This window comes from Lagenorhynchus albirostris, chromosome 13 (genome assembly GCF_949774975.1).
Source record: "Lagenorhynchus albirostris chromosome 13, mLagAlb1.1, whole genome shotgun sequence".
NCBI classification, from domain to species: Eukaryota; Metazoa; Chordata; class Mammalia; order Artiodactyla; family Delphinidae; genus Lagenorhynchus; species Lagenorhynchus albirostris.
Genome location: NC_083107.1, coordinates 37079318 through 37092089, shown reverse-complemented (window position 1 = coordinate 37092089; position 12772 = coordinate 37079318). Strand labels below are relative to the sequence as shown.

The following is a 12772-nucleotide window of genomic DNA, read 5'->3' as shown; positions in this document are numbered from 1 at the left end:
TATCTTTCAAAGCTTTATGTAAACTGTAAATGTGTATCTTTTATAATTCAAGAATCCAGTAGTTTTATTAGCCCCATTATTTTGATTGATTTTTTTTTTCAGTTGACTGATAAAGCTATTTAGTTTTCATCAAAATCTTCAATTGGATTATTGTTGAAGCAAATTCCAAAAATCATCTGTAAAAACCATATGTCTCTTTACATGTATAACCACAATACTATTATCACATCTGAAAAAAATTAACAATTGTATCTTAACATCATCAATGGTCTAATGTTAAAACTTCCCCAACTGTATAACTTATTAAAAGTTTTTTGTTCTAGTCCACACACTGTCTATGATTCATACGATTCTTAAGTCTCATTTACTCTGTATATCCCCATCATGATTTTCTCCCTTGCAATTTTACTAGTTTATGAAATTAGGTCATTTGTCCTGTAGAGTTTCCCAAGTTCTGGATTTTGCTGATTGTATTACCATGAAGTTCTTAATTTAGCCTGTTTCTCTGACCCCTATATTTCCCATTAGACCTAGAGAAGGGTTTCTCAGTCTCCCACTACTGCTGTTTTGTGCTGGATAATTTTTTGTTGTGGGAAGTTGTCCTGTGCATTGCATGTTGTTTAGCCACCTTGTTGGTCTCTAGCCACTAGATCCCAATCATACCTCCCTTGCTTCCCCAGTGTGACAACCAAAATGGCTCTGCACATTAACAAATGCCCCAGGGGCAAAAATCGCCCCTTGTGGAGAACCACTATCTATGATATTGTTGGCAAAAATCCTTTATATGTGATGGTGGTGTTTTCCCCCTTTTCTGAGCACCACTTTTAATCTCCTTTGTCACATACATATTCTCTTAACATACTATATACTTAAAATATTTCCTGATACTATAGTAGCCTTAGTTTTGACCTTTAACATTTATTTGAGCATATTATATGCTGACATCCAAAATATATTATTTTGCCATTTATTTTGAGCTTTAGAAAGAACCAATATATTCTACAATTTGATAAAAATACACAGTTACAATATACAAGGTGACTATGTATCCTCTTAAATTATTTTCTTTTATGGTCAGATGATTCTCCTTATTTTAATCTTATTTTAATCTCCTTATCTTAAAGTACCAGTTATTTAAAAAGGGATAATACTTACTGTCATTAGGTAGATTTCCAAATGATTAATAAAAGCATGTACACAGGCTAAGTATACCTTTGAGGTTTTGTGAAACATTTTCTCAATTCTTCAGCTCCTGGCCACATTGGTCAGTGCCTCACTACTCTTTTCACTTTTTTGGCAATTGACCTTGGTCTCTTGACCTCTTAATTGACTTCTTTTCATCTTTTATAGTATGAGAACTTGCTTGCTCCAGTATAAAAGCATCACATCCCCTTACTAATTTATCTGCCTTCTTTTTGCCTTTATTTTCCTCTCAGGAGCTCCACTTAGTCTGACATTATACCTGCCAGCCCCAGCTCAGATTAGGTTGCCTTCACTTTTAGGCTTCTTTCTTTACCCCCCTCTGTAAATCATCACAGTAGTTAGACATAATATCCCTGATTCTAGTGAACCAGGCCTCTATATGATATAAAACAAAATATAATTAAGTTCTAAATAAATGCTACTGTGTTTAATGAATACTTTTTCTTTTCCAATCAAGTTTACCTGGAAACTCAAATGCATTCAGTAGATACTGTTTCATATTTGATCCTTTAAGCACTCAACTCTGTTACTGAAGGTCATAGATATTTTTTCCATCCCAATATTAGCTTGACTTATAGCATGTTAAGAAGCATAATCCTTGGGACTTCCCTGGTGGTGCAGTGGTTTAGAATCCACCTGCCAGTGCAGGGGACACAGGTTCGAGCCCTGGTCTGGGAACATCCCACATGCCGCGGAGCAGCTACGCCCGTGCGCCACAACTACTGAGCCTGCGCTCTAGAGCCTGTGAGCCACAACTACTGAGCCCGCGTGCCACAACTACTGAAGCCCGCACGCCTAGAGCCCGTGCTCCGCAACAAGAGAAGCCACCACAATGAGAAGCCCTTGCACTGCCGCAACTAGAGAAAGCCGGCGCACAGCAATAAAGACCGAACACAGCCAAAAATAAAATTAATTAATTGAAAAAAATCTTGGTAATAAAGAAGCATAATTCTCATTGGTAGGTTACAAACCAAAGCACACTACTTGTCCCTAAATGTGCTTCACCAGTGAAAGTTGTTGGTAATTGAAATTTATTAACATATCTGTTTTTCCATTTTACTTCAAACTGAAGAGCCAGGGTATCATCTTTCACTGGGTTCATCTTTTCTCTGGGAACCTATTGCCATTTATGTTAAACTAAATTTTGTTTGGTTACTTACTTTAGTGATGCCACACTTGCATTGAATTTTATTTTCAAAGACCTTCAATCTGTGATTTTTGGTGACTTAAAAATGGTTTTGCATTCTGAGAAAGAGTTAGAATTTGATCTCTAATTGAATCATGAAGAAAAGGCTTGTATGGTGGGATTCTGGTGACCTTTACTTAGATTTTCTGTGTTTGAAATAGATAGAAACTGAATTGTTTTAGCTTCCTTTACATTTGCATTTGAGGGACTTCCCTGGTGGTCCAGCGGTTAAGACTCCACGCTCCCAATGCACGGGGCCCGGGTTTGATCCTGGTCAGGGAAGTAGATCCCGCATGCTGCAACTAAGACCCAGTGCAGCCAAATAAATAAATATATATATATATATATATATATTTTTTTTTTTTTTTAATTTGCTTTTGAGAACATCTGCTATCACATTGACAGCAACACTTAGTTGATTATTGTTTCTGTGAAACGGCCTTTTCTACTACATGGTCAACCTTTCCTTTATAGTCTTCTGGCACTTTAGTTTGTGTAACACAGTCTAACAATCATCAATACATGTCCCTTTATACTTTGCAAGTTCTTCTACCATATGGTTTCTTATTTTTATAGTTGAATTTAATTTCTTTTTGAGTACAGGAACTGTCTGATATATATTTTACACTGAACATATAGAAAATACTCAGAATATGCCTGTGATTGATTGTCAAATGATTATAAACTGCCCGATTTTGTGAATTGTTCTTAGGAAGAATTACTTCAAATTTGATTGTGCTAGAAACCACTGACTCATAGGAGTTAAAAGCCATATATCTGTTTTTCGAAGCCCAAACTATGTTCTTTGAAATTGAGAATTGTTTACTTTAGTGGAACCTAATCCACTCATATAGACTTCCCCTTGCTGCTCTTTTTCTACTGGTTTAACCTCTTTAAAACAGGGCAGAAATAAAAGTATGTTACCTTAAATTTCATTTTTGGATTCCTGGGCCATTTATGACTACTCTGTATTTAGTTACTATTTTTTACTAACTTTAAGTTAGTAAATTACATGAATATTACAGGAGCTGATTTACTTCCCTGATTCTTTGAAAGCAAGAATATCTGGTATAAGGAGTAATTTACCAGAGATGAGTGAAGAAACTATAGTTCTTAGATGATTTCTGCTGATAGGATTTGCTTTAATTACACTTCTACTCACCTTTCTCCTCTTGCTTTAGCTCACATGGGTAATCTGTAGCACAGGCAAGAAGAAAACAAAGTCATCTCCCAGTATGCTGTCCTTTTCAGAAGACCACATAGTCTTTAAATTATCATGCGTTACAATTTCAGGATATATGTTTAGGTACAACAGCTAGTTTATTTGATATAATGTGTTTGGTGGTGAGAAAGTAGTGGAGCTGATATTGGCTTCTCTGGAGCTGATACAAGGGTTATTGGTTTGTTGTGGTTTTTTTTTTTCTGACCTTGTATGATTTAAACTTTGAGATCAGCTCTGACTTTCCTGATGCTTTTTGTAGTTGCAGTCTCTCATTGTTTGGTGGTTTTATATTTGTTCTATCAATCATCTTCATCCTGGTTCTCTTCCGAATTTAAGGTTTATTTTGAAAGGTAAGTTAAGTTTGAGGTTTGCTCTCTATTTGGCACTTGGGATTAATAAACTTGGCCTGCTAGTTGATAACTGCTCTAACCCTGGAAAGTTTGTGCTGGTATTTTAAGAAATAATACTTCTTTGATTTATGAGCCTTGTGTGTGCCTCTGACAATAGTCCTTTTGCAGAGCATACTGAGTTATTATATAATGGTTACTCACGTGGGTGTGGACTAGAAGTTTATGCTGTACTTTGCACTCTCAAGTCCATTCATTTATGCCTAAAAATCAAGTGCTGTTGCCTCTGCTTCTACTTCAGGTGTCAGTCCATCAACAGTGTATGCTGTTCACCATTTATATTTCAGAAACTGCTGGTAAATCTTGAAATAATCCTTTACTCTGGCCAGCTGTTCTTCCATTTTAGTGTTCCTAGAGTCTGCAGCAGTTTTGGAGAGGCTTGGCTGACTTTTTGGCACTGCCCCACCCCGTTCCACCCCATTTAACTAGAATAGCTTATAATTTCCATTTAAGATTTTAGTTAAATTTTATTTGAAGAAAGGTGGCTATATTTAACGTTGGAAACAAATGACTTAACTAGTGTCTTTATGTCAGCATTGTAAATGAGGTGACAGTATTGCCAAAGAATGAAATGCTCCTCCTTTCTTCCTGTTATATCACACAATATCATGGGAGTAGTTCAGTAATTAGTAAACTCTATGTATTCATTATCTTTGGAACGGTACATATCAGATGTAACTTTTACTTTTACTCCCATCAATATATGTTTGTGGTAACTGTGAAAAGTGTTATTAGTCTTGTTCATATTTAGATTAGATTAACTTTATGGATTTCCCATAGGGAATGAGTCAGAAATATGAACTTTGATGGTGGTGTTTTATGCTGTGTTTTGTTGTTGTTGGTTTTTTTTTGAGTCATGATGATCCCCAGAAGTGCCTCAAAGTCCATCATGGGGGAGGAAAGGTGGAGCATAGGTGTACCGGGCTCTGGCCCCAGTATCCACTTCAGTCAGAGCAGGTGCAATTTTACCTATTGAATTAGTGGGGTTCCAGATTAGTAGAAAGACCTAGGAGTTAGGAAACCTAGGTACCAGTTCTGGCTATCCATTAACTAGTTTTGTAGTGTTAGGAAAGTCACTTAACATATCTTTCTCAGTTTTTCATATGTAAAATAGAACTAATTCTGTCTAACTGATAGAGTTGTTTTCAGATAGTGGTTTTTAAAACTGATGAATCAAAAAGTATAATAAAGATATTGTTATTAATAGTTGTAATTCCCAATAACTGAGAAATCCAAAATGGTTTTGAATTTTGCTGTAGAATTTATCATAATAATAGCTATGGTTTTTTCCCCTAATTTTCTGTGATCTAGGGCATTGTTATTTCTTCTTCTTTTTTTAAAAATAAGTTTTATTGGTAGCCTTCCTTAAAACTTGATTTCTAATGGAAGCCAATGACTTTATAAACAAAAAGGTATGTATATTTATTTTTAAATTTTTATATTAATTTTATTCCACTGTTTCTAATAACATAAATAGATAAATGAAGCTTAGCTTGGAGAAAATTTTAACTGTCTCTGCATTCCCAAGAGAAATCAAGTCTGGGATGCTTGCATTAATTTCCAGTCTTTGAAGGGCCAGAAAACTGCGCCTGAAATTGGGTTAGCACATTTCTGAAACTGCTGTTACAGTTACTCTGCTTAGTTGGGTTGGGTGCTATTTCCTTTCTTCTTTCCTTGAAGCAGTGAATACAAGCTTCATGTTTTCTTTAGGAAACCATCCCAAGCCTGTAAATTTATTTAAATGCCACAGCTTGTGAAATCACGGGGACATGCATAAAGAATAGATCTTATTCAGAAAAGGCTCAGTAGTTGTGTTCCAGCCTTAAAGAGAACAAGTCTATGCTCTTCTCTTTTACCTGATGGAGTATTAGAATGGCCTCTTGTTAAAGGAGTTGATTAGCTAATTTGATTCAGAAAGAAGTGAGAATAACATTGTAGGGTTAGGTGGTGCTGGCTGATTTTCTAGCTCTTGCACAGCATATGCATTTTAAATGTCGGAGGGATTAACCTGTTCCTTGCATCATACCAACAGAATGGGATAGCCCAGCTTACAATTTTGAGCAAAGCTGGCCAGTTTCTGCTGGTTGTTATGGATATATGGGAAAGCACAGTCCTATCTGACAAAGGAATGTATCTGCCTATGGGGTATTAAATGTGAGATATGCCAGAATGGTAGTATGTCCTATCTTCTGGAAGTTAACAAAATAAAATATCTGAAAAGATATGTTCTTTTTCCTTATTTAAAACTCTTTCTGCTGAACAAAAAAGAAGTCCTTAGAACCAGCAATTCCAAAGGAATTAAGGAATTTTTAACTGGTCGGGTATTTTCTGGCATAGTAACATGCAATTTTATTGATCAAAAGTCTTCCTGGGAAAAATATAGCAATTCCATAATAATTCTAATAATAGTCACTTGTTGAGTGCCTCTTATGTGCCAGTTCTTAAAATATTATTTTAAGGTACATAAATGAGGAAAAAGGTTTAGCGGTGTTGAACAATGTACTCAAGGTCATACAACTCAAGTAGGAGGGTTAGAGGGTTGAGCACAATTTTCCCTGGCTGTAAAACTCATTCTCTTTCCCTAACCATGCTGTTTCTCAGTGAAGAAACATTCATGAAATCTCTCTGTTAGTTTTCAGAGTATACTTTTCCTTTATGATAATTTATGTCAAGTGAATCCTACTTTAGTTTTATTTTTCATGGTGAAATTAGATACAATATACCTAAAAATTAAAATCCAAAAGACTAAATGAAAGTTAAGTTTGGACTCCTTGGGATTATATATTACCAACATTGATTAGTACACCTCTATCAGCTTGCTTTTTGTTTGTGTTATGTTCTTTAGTACAGAATTTTTCCTTGACCATTGATCACCATTTTCCTCTTCACACTGCTGTACTCCCTACTCCTAAGAGATTGTGGGGATCTTTTAGGTCCACACTACCAGAAACTTTGTTCTTCCTTCAGGTATTCATGACTAATATAGGGATGCAATATTACATTTAGTCAGCAGGTGCCATCATCTAACATCATGTGCTTCAGCCTGAAACTTCTTCCATTCATGGCTTTAGTTTATTTTAAATGAATCCATTTCTACTTTCTGGATCAACAATTTTGGATCTTTGTTTTGTTTATAATGAAAAATACTTCTAGTTTTCTTTGCTTGATAAATTACATTTGTAAAGTTGATGTATTTTCTGCTGTCTGTTTTATTAATAAAAGAAATTGAGTAATAACTGCGCTGTTTTTATGTATATTATATGCTGACACTGAGGTAATGGTGCTACTGGTAAAAACAACCCTTTGATGAAGGTATCAGGCTAGTTCATGCTTTTACCTTCCAAAGGTGTTTACGAGAAATTGAAATACCTCGTTTTATTTTTAAGGCCAAACAATACTTCAAACCTATTTTTCTGTGCAAATTTAGACACTTGAGAAGATTGTCAAGTATCTTCTAACTTTGGAGTAAGGAACACTGAGTGTACAGTCTTTCACCCACTAAACACACATTGTTTTATTCAAAGAGGCTAAGCCCTATCATCATCTTGAGATTTGTCAGTGAGTCAGAGCCTTTGGAAATAACCAGCTAAGGCGGTGATTCTGGGTATGGCTTTAGGCAAAGGAAATAGCTTATACCTTGGCCCTTGGCTGGTTGGAGATTAAATAAGAATAGCAGTCATGTTCACTAAGGATGTCTCTACTTAATAATGGCTAGGTGATCTAAGGTGTCTCTTTAAATTCTCAGACTTGAGTTCACTGCCTTATTTCATATTTCTTTATTAGATGCCTTCTCTTCAGTTCCCTCTCTCTCTCTCTGTCTCTGTCTCTCTCTCTCTCTCTCTCCCTCTCCATATATATATCTATACATATATATGTATATATCTATACACAGAAAAAAATATATATTTATTTTTTAAGAACCAAATCTCTTTAAAATCGGTTTTCAATCCCACAAGGAAAGGTTTAAAATTTTTGTTGTTGTTGTCATTTAGTGGTATCTCATATGCAGAAAGTACGTCCGTATTTGCTCTGTCCTTACGTGTAAATTTGAGTTAACTTGAACTTTACTTCTGGAAGTTAGGTCCAACTAAGTCTGCCCGCCAAATGATTGGGAACAGTGGCAGAATAGACTTTTCTGTAGTGTTCTACTTCCTGCTTGGATACAAAGCTATTCAGGATGAACCTGAAACAAAGACGGCAAACTGGTATAAGAGAGAAGGTGAAGGAGTACTATTCTTCATATGAATAGCAAGGAGGAAGCTTAGGTGCTTACCCTGGGAAACTTAACCTAACCAATTCCTTTTCATCCTTCATGTCTCAAATGTTCCTTGATTGTGGAGATTTTTCCTTGACTTCCCTGTCTTAGTCCCCCCTATTACATACCTTCCATAGCTTTTCCTTTTCCCTTGTTACAATACCTTATCCCAGTTGTAGTTGCTTGTTTAACTATCCATCTCACGAGATTGTAAGGGCCATGAAAGTAGGAATTAGCTATTCTTATTGCTTGTTGAGTCACAGGTGCTTATGATAATATCAGGCATAGTGATGCCAAATATAAACTTGTTGCATTAATGAGCAAATGAATGGTCAAATGTTATGAGAGACTAATAATTCTGGGTGAGGACTTGCCTAACTCATTCTCCCCAGAGTTTTAGTTCTCTAAATTAAGAACTCCCCTCTAAAATCTTTGAACTACCTTGTCTAAGTAGAGGTAGAGAGAAGAACATTAAGGATGAATATGGAGTAAGTTAGTTGTTTTAAGGGAGGTCCTATATAATTTTACCAGGTGGGCAGTAACTTATTTTTTAATAACCACAGGTGCATTTGTTTCTAAATTTATTGTTCTGGCCTTTTGGGGTATGTGTATTTTATCTTTCTACTTCTTCCTGGTTAGGCTCTATATAAATTTTCTCTTGGATATTCATGTCAGCTTATGATTTTTGTCTGAGCGTTCATTGGTTTGATTTATAAAAGGGATTATAGATACATAGGTTTTTACCATAGTAACTACTGGAGGGTACATTTGTGTGGGGGTAGAGCCTGAAAGATGGGGAATAAAATAATTATTTGAATGACCCTTTAAACCTTGCCTTAAATAATAAGCGTTATTGTTCATAATAGCTCTGTATCACTCACTGTATCATTTAGGAATATTTGTTTTATCATTTGTAGAATGTTTTTGTGTCTCTAGGGGGAAGGGGTCATCAAAATGTTTTCCACAGAAAAACCGTGATCCTTAAGGAGTAAAGTTTTGTTCTTTGCTGTTTTATGGCCTTCCTGCCGCTAACTTGCTGGTGTTCTTTTTGCTTTTTGCCTTCCCCCTTGTTTGTATTAAATATACCAATAATTAAATCCCAAAATTATTGCAAATTTTGGCAGCAAATTTGTAATCCATTTGTTTATTCTTTTCCTGCATTGTGATTAATCAAGACTAGATTTTAATTTGTAGATTTACTTGAACTTGTGGGATTTACTTGAATTTGTGGCTTACGTAACAAACTTTCACTCTCTCCAGTTAATCTTTGTAAGATGTCATTTTGAAGGGAGAGGTATTTATCTTATATCTGATAGCCTTCTAATCTACCTCTTGGTTCATCTCTTACTTTTGTTATTTGTTGATTTCATCCTACTTTGATCCTTTTAACTGATTTCTATGTTGGCCTCTTTTTAAAACTACCAATTTAAATTGGAAATTAGGCACAGGATTTAGAAATGTGAAAGTCGCTCTTTAATGTAGTTTGTTTGCATAGTGCCTTCCCTGGTTCTGTAAGTGTCTTATTTGTCTTCTTGGCATCTTTTTCTCAAAGGGTGAACAAGTACTGTGGACTAGCAGCCAGTGTCAAGGAAAAGCGAAAAGAAGTAACAGAACAGGACTTTAGGGACCAGGGTTCTATTCCTTCTCCTATCAACTATCAAAGAAATAGTCTGGTGAGAATTGGCTTCTGCTCATTTATATGTAGGATCTCCAAGGAACAGGCTTCTAACCATGAGAAGAATGGCCTGTTTTCTCCCTGTATAAACTATTAGGGGCCTTCTGTCATCACATTCACGTTAATTTAATCGGTAATACAGACATTTGGGGAACTGGGATTATTAGTATTGTTTTTATAGAAGAAGAAAATGAGTCCTGGATAAGTCATATAACTTCATTCTATTTCAGCTATCCTTTAGCAAGTGCTAAATGTATAGCTAAATCTGTGCTGCACAAATATGTTACACAGAATTTGATCTGGATAAGGAGATAAGACAGGCACTTATGTATGCAATTCTGACCAATAAAGTTTATGATAATGTGATCTGAAGGACTGTGGACAAAAATGCTAGGCAACTCAAAGTCAAGGGAAAAGAGTTCATGAAAAGGTGATATGAGTTGGATTCCAAAAAAAGGTAGGATTTATCCAGAGTCCCTTGGCTTTTAACAGAGCTGGGGTTTGTTGTCCATTATGGTATTCATTACATGCCATAACTTTTTGCCTGAAAATTAAAATTAGTGTAGAACTCACCATGAAACATTCCTTGAAGAAGTTAAGCAAAGAGAAGAGCTTAGACATACTACCTCTTGGCTTGATCCTCAAAACAGTTCATTTTCTTTGCAATGAATCTTGACAACATGATTCAAAGAATTTAGCAGATGACAGTTTTAAGGAAAGAAACTTGATTGATTTCTTTTTTCTCTTTCTCTCCAATTCATGATTTACAAAACCTTCATTTTTTCAAATGTTTACCTCTCTACCATAACTATAGCACTAGAGTAGGTGAGTAGGTGAACTAATACATGACTTACAAAGATAGGACTAGGCAAGTGACATTCTTGTGAAGCAAATAAAGTGTTTGGTCTCTCTGTATTATCTTTGGATACAGGTTAGAGGTAGTTACTGCCACCACCACCCTCAACTCTGGAAATAAGCCAGAGTTTCTTGCTTGAGATAGACATTAAGAAACATTCATTCAGTTTTACTGGACACCAAAAAGTATTCAAGAGGGTTAAAATATACAGTCCCTACTCTCAGGTTCTTTATAATCTGGTTGGACAGACAGAAATGAAGAATATAACCTAAGGCTATGTATTGTTAGTACTTTACATTTCATAAGCACTTTTCTCACATATTCTGTTTTAAGAGATTCTCAGAATCACCCTACAAGCTGCCCAGTTGACAGACTAGAAGCTATATGATTTAAGTTACTTGGATAAGAAACTAAATTTCACCACGTACTTGAATTGCTAAGATGTATGGTATGGACAATAAATACTAAAGGTCATGGAGGAATGAGAGAAACCATTGTCCATCAGTAGATTTTAGGCAGTTCACAAACTCCCTCACATTTTATGGTAAAGTTTGTATGCAAGTGCATTTTTCTAGGAAGAGGGTTCATAGTTTTCATCAGATTTTCCCCCCTTTTTTTCAATTGATGTATAATTGCCATTTATTTCATCAGGTTTTGAAAGCGAGTCTGTGGCTCCAAAAAAAAGTTTAAAAACTACTTGTCTAGAGTATTTGGCAAACACTTAGAGAGTGAGGCCTTAGATGAATTTTGAACAATAAGCCAAGCGAAGAGAGAGCAATCTGAACAGAAAAGTGACAGCACCTAAAATTTCTTCTATTTTCTCCAAATAGTGCCCTGAGCTGCTAGATCTTCAGCACAGATTCCTGATGAGGTTTACTTTCTTGTGCTAATTTTCCTACTTCCCTTTGCTATCCCCCATGTTCCAAGAGTGTACAGGTAATTGGTTTGGATATAGTGGTTACATCATAGGTCTTAGTAATTAATTTTAGATATGATTTAACTAGTAGAAGTTTTTTTTAGGTAAAATGGGTGAGAGAAATACATCTAAGCAATGACAGTACACGTAGTAGAAATCATGATAGTTTATTCTGAAAATTGAATAATAATTGACTGCCCAATACGAAGGGTAGAATATCTATATATTTTAGCTCATTTAACAAACATTGTTACACACGACATGGGCCAGAAACTGCTGTGAATACAATAGCCAGAAAAAAACAGACCTAGCCCTTGTTCTTATAGAGGTTTAAAACCAGATTTCGCAAATGTGTCTATAACTTATGAACTCAATTATACTCTTAGATTTGTCTTTATGGGAAAATCCCAAATAAGATCATTGATATTGAGAGGACCCCTTTCTGATGGTTGTTCTCTTCCTAGATCAGTGGTTCTCATCAGGGCTTGCAGGGAAAGGGTTGCCTCCAGAGTACATTTGGCAATGTCAGGAAACATTTTTGGTTGTTGCAGCTGGGGAGATACTACTGATATTTAGTACATAGAAGCCAGGGTTGCTGTTAAATCTCCTACAATGCACAGGACAGTCTCCACAACAAAGAATTATTCAGCCCAAACTGTCAACAGTGCCAAGATTGAGAAACCCTGCCCTAGATGGACGTTTCAAAGTAACTGAATGAAATTGCCTTCATAGGCAGAGTCAGGACTTACTCAGGCATTTCAATACTGTAATGTCATGCCACCCTAAGGTTCTAGTGTTTCCTCATTAATGAGTTTCAGGCTTTATTTAAAGACTCCTTGATGTACTCATATTCTGCCTTTGGTTCATTTCAGTGAGTATGGTTAAAGTAGTAGGGGATGGTGGCTTGGGTTTGAAGTTTGGAACTATGCTTTCTTTTAAAAAATTACCCAAACTGTAGTGGTATGATTAATATATTCCTATTATTATCTCTTATTGTCAGTATTTACTGAATTACATGACTATATCTAATAGGTAAATCCCAGAACATGATC

At 35.6% G+C, this 12772-nt stretch overlaps 1 protein-coding gene across 2 annotated transcripts in view; it reads left to right on the top strand.

Annotated features, from left to right (window-relative positions):
• The window catches only part of COMMD1 (copper metabolism domain containing 1), a 150862-nt gene that overhangs the window by 90122 nt on the left and 47968 nt on the right, over positions 1-12772 (top strand). The window contains exon 3 of one of the 2 annotated variants that reach the window (XM_060168762.1): positions 9826-9946. The exons of the other annotated variant lie outside the window; for it this stretch is intronic. Within the exon in view, the coding sequence (XP_060024745.1) occupies positions 9826-9897 (72 nt within the window). The 3' untranslated portion in view covers positions 9898-9946. The remainder of the gene's footprint in view (positions 1-9825; positions 9947-12772) is intronic. 2 annotated transcript variants of the gene reach the window in all.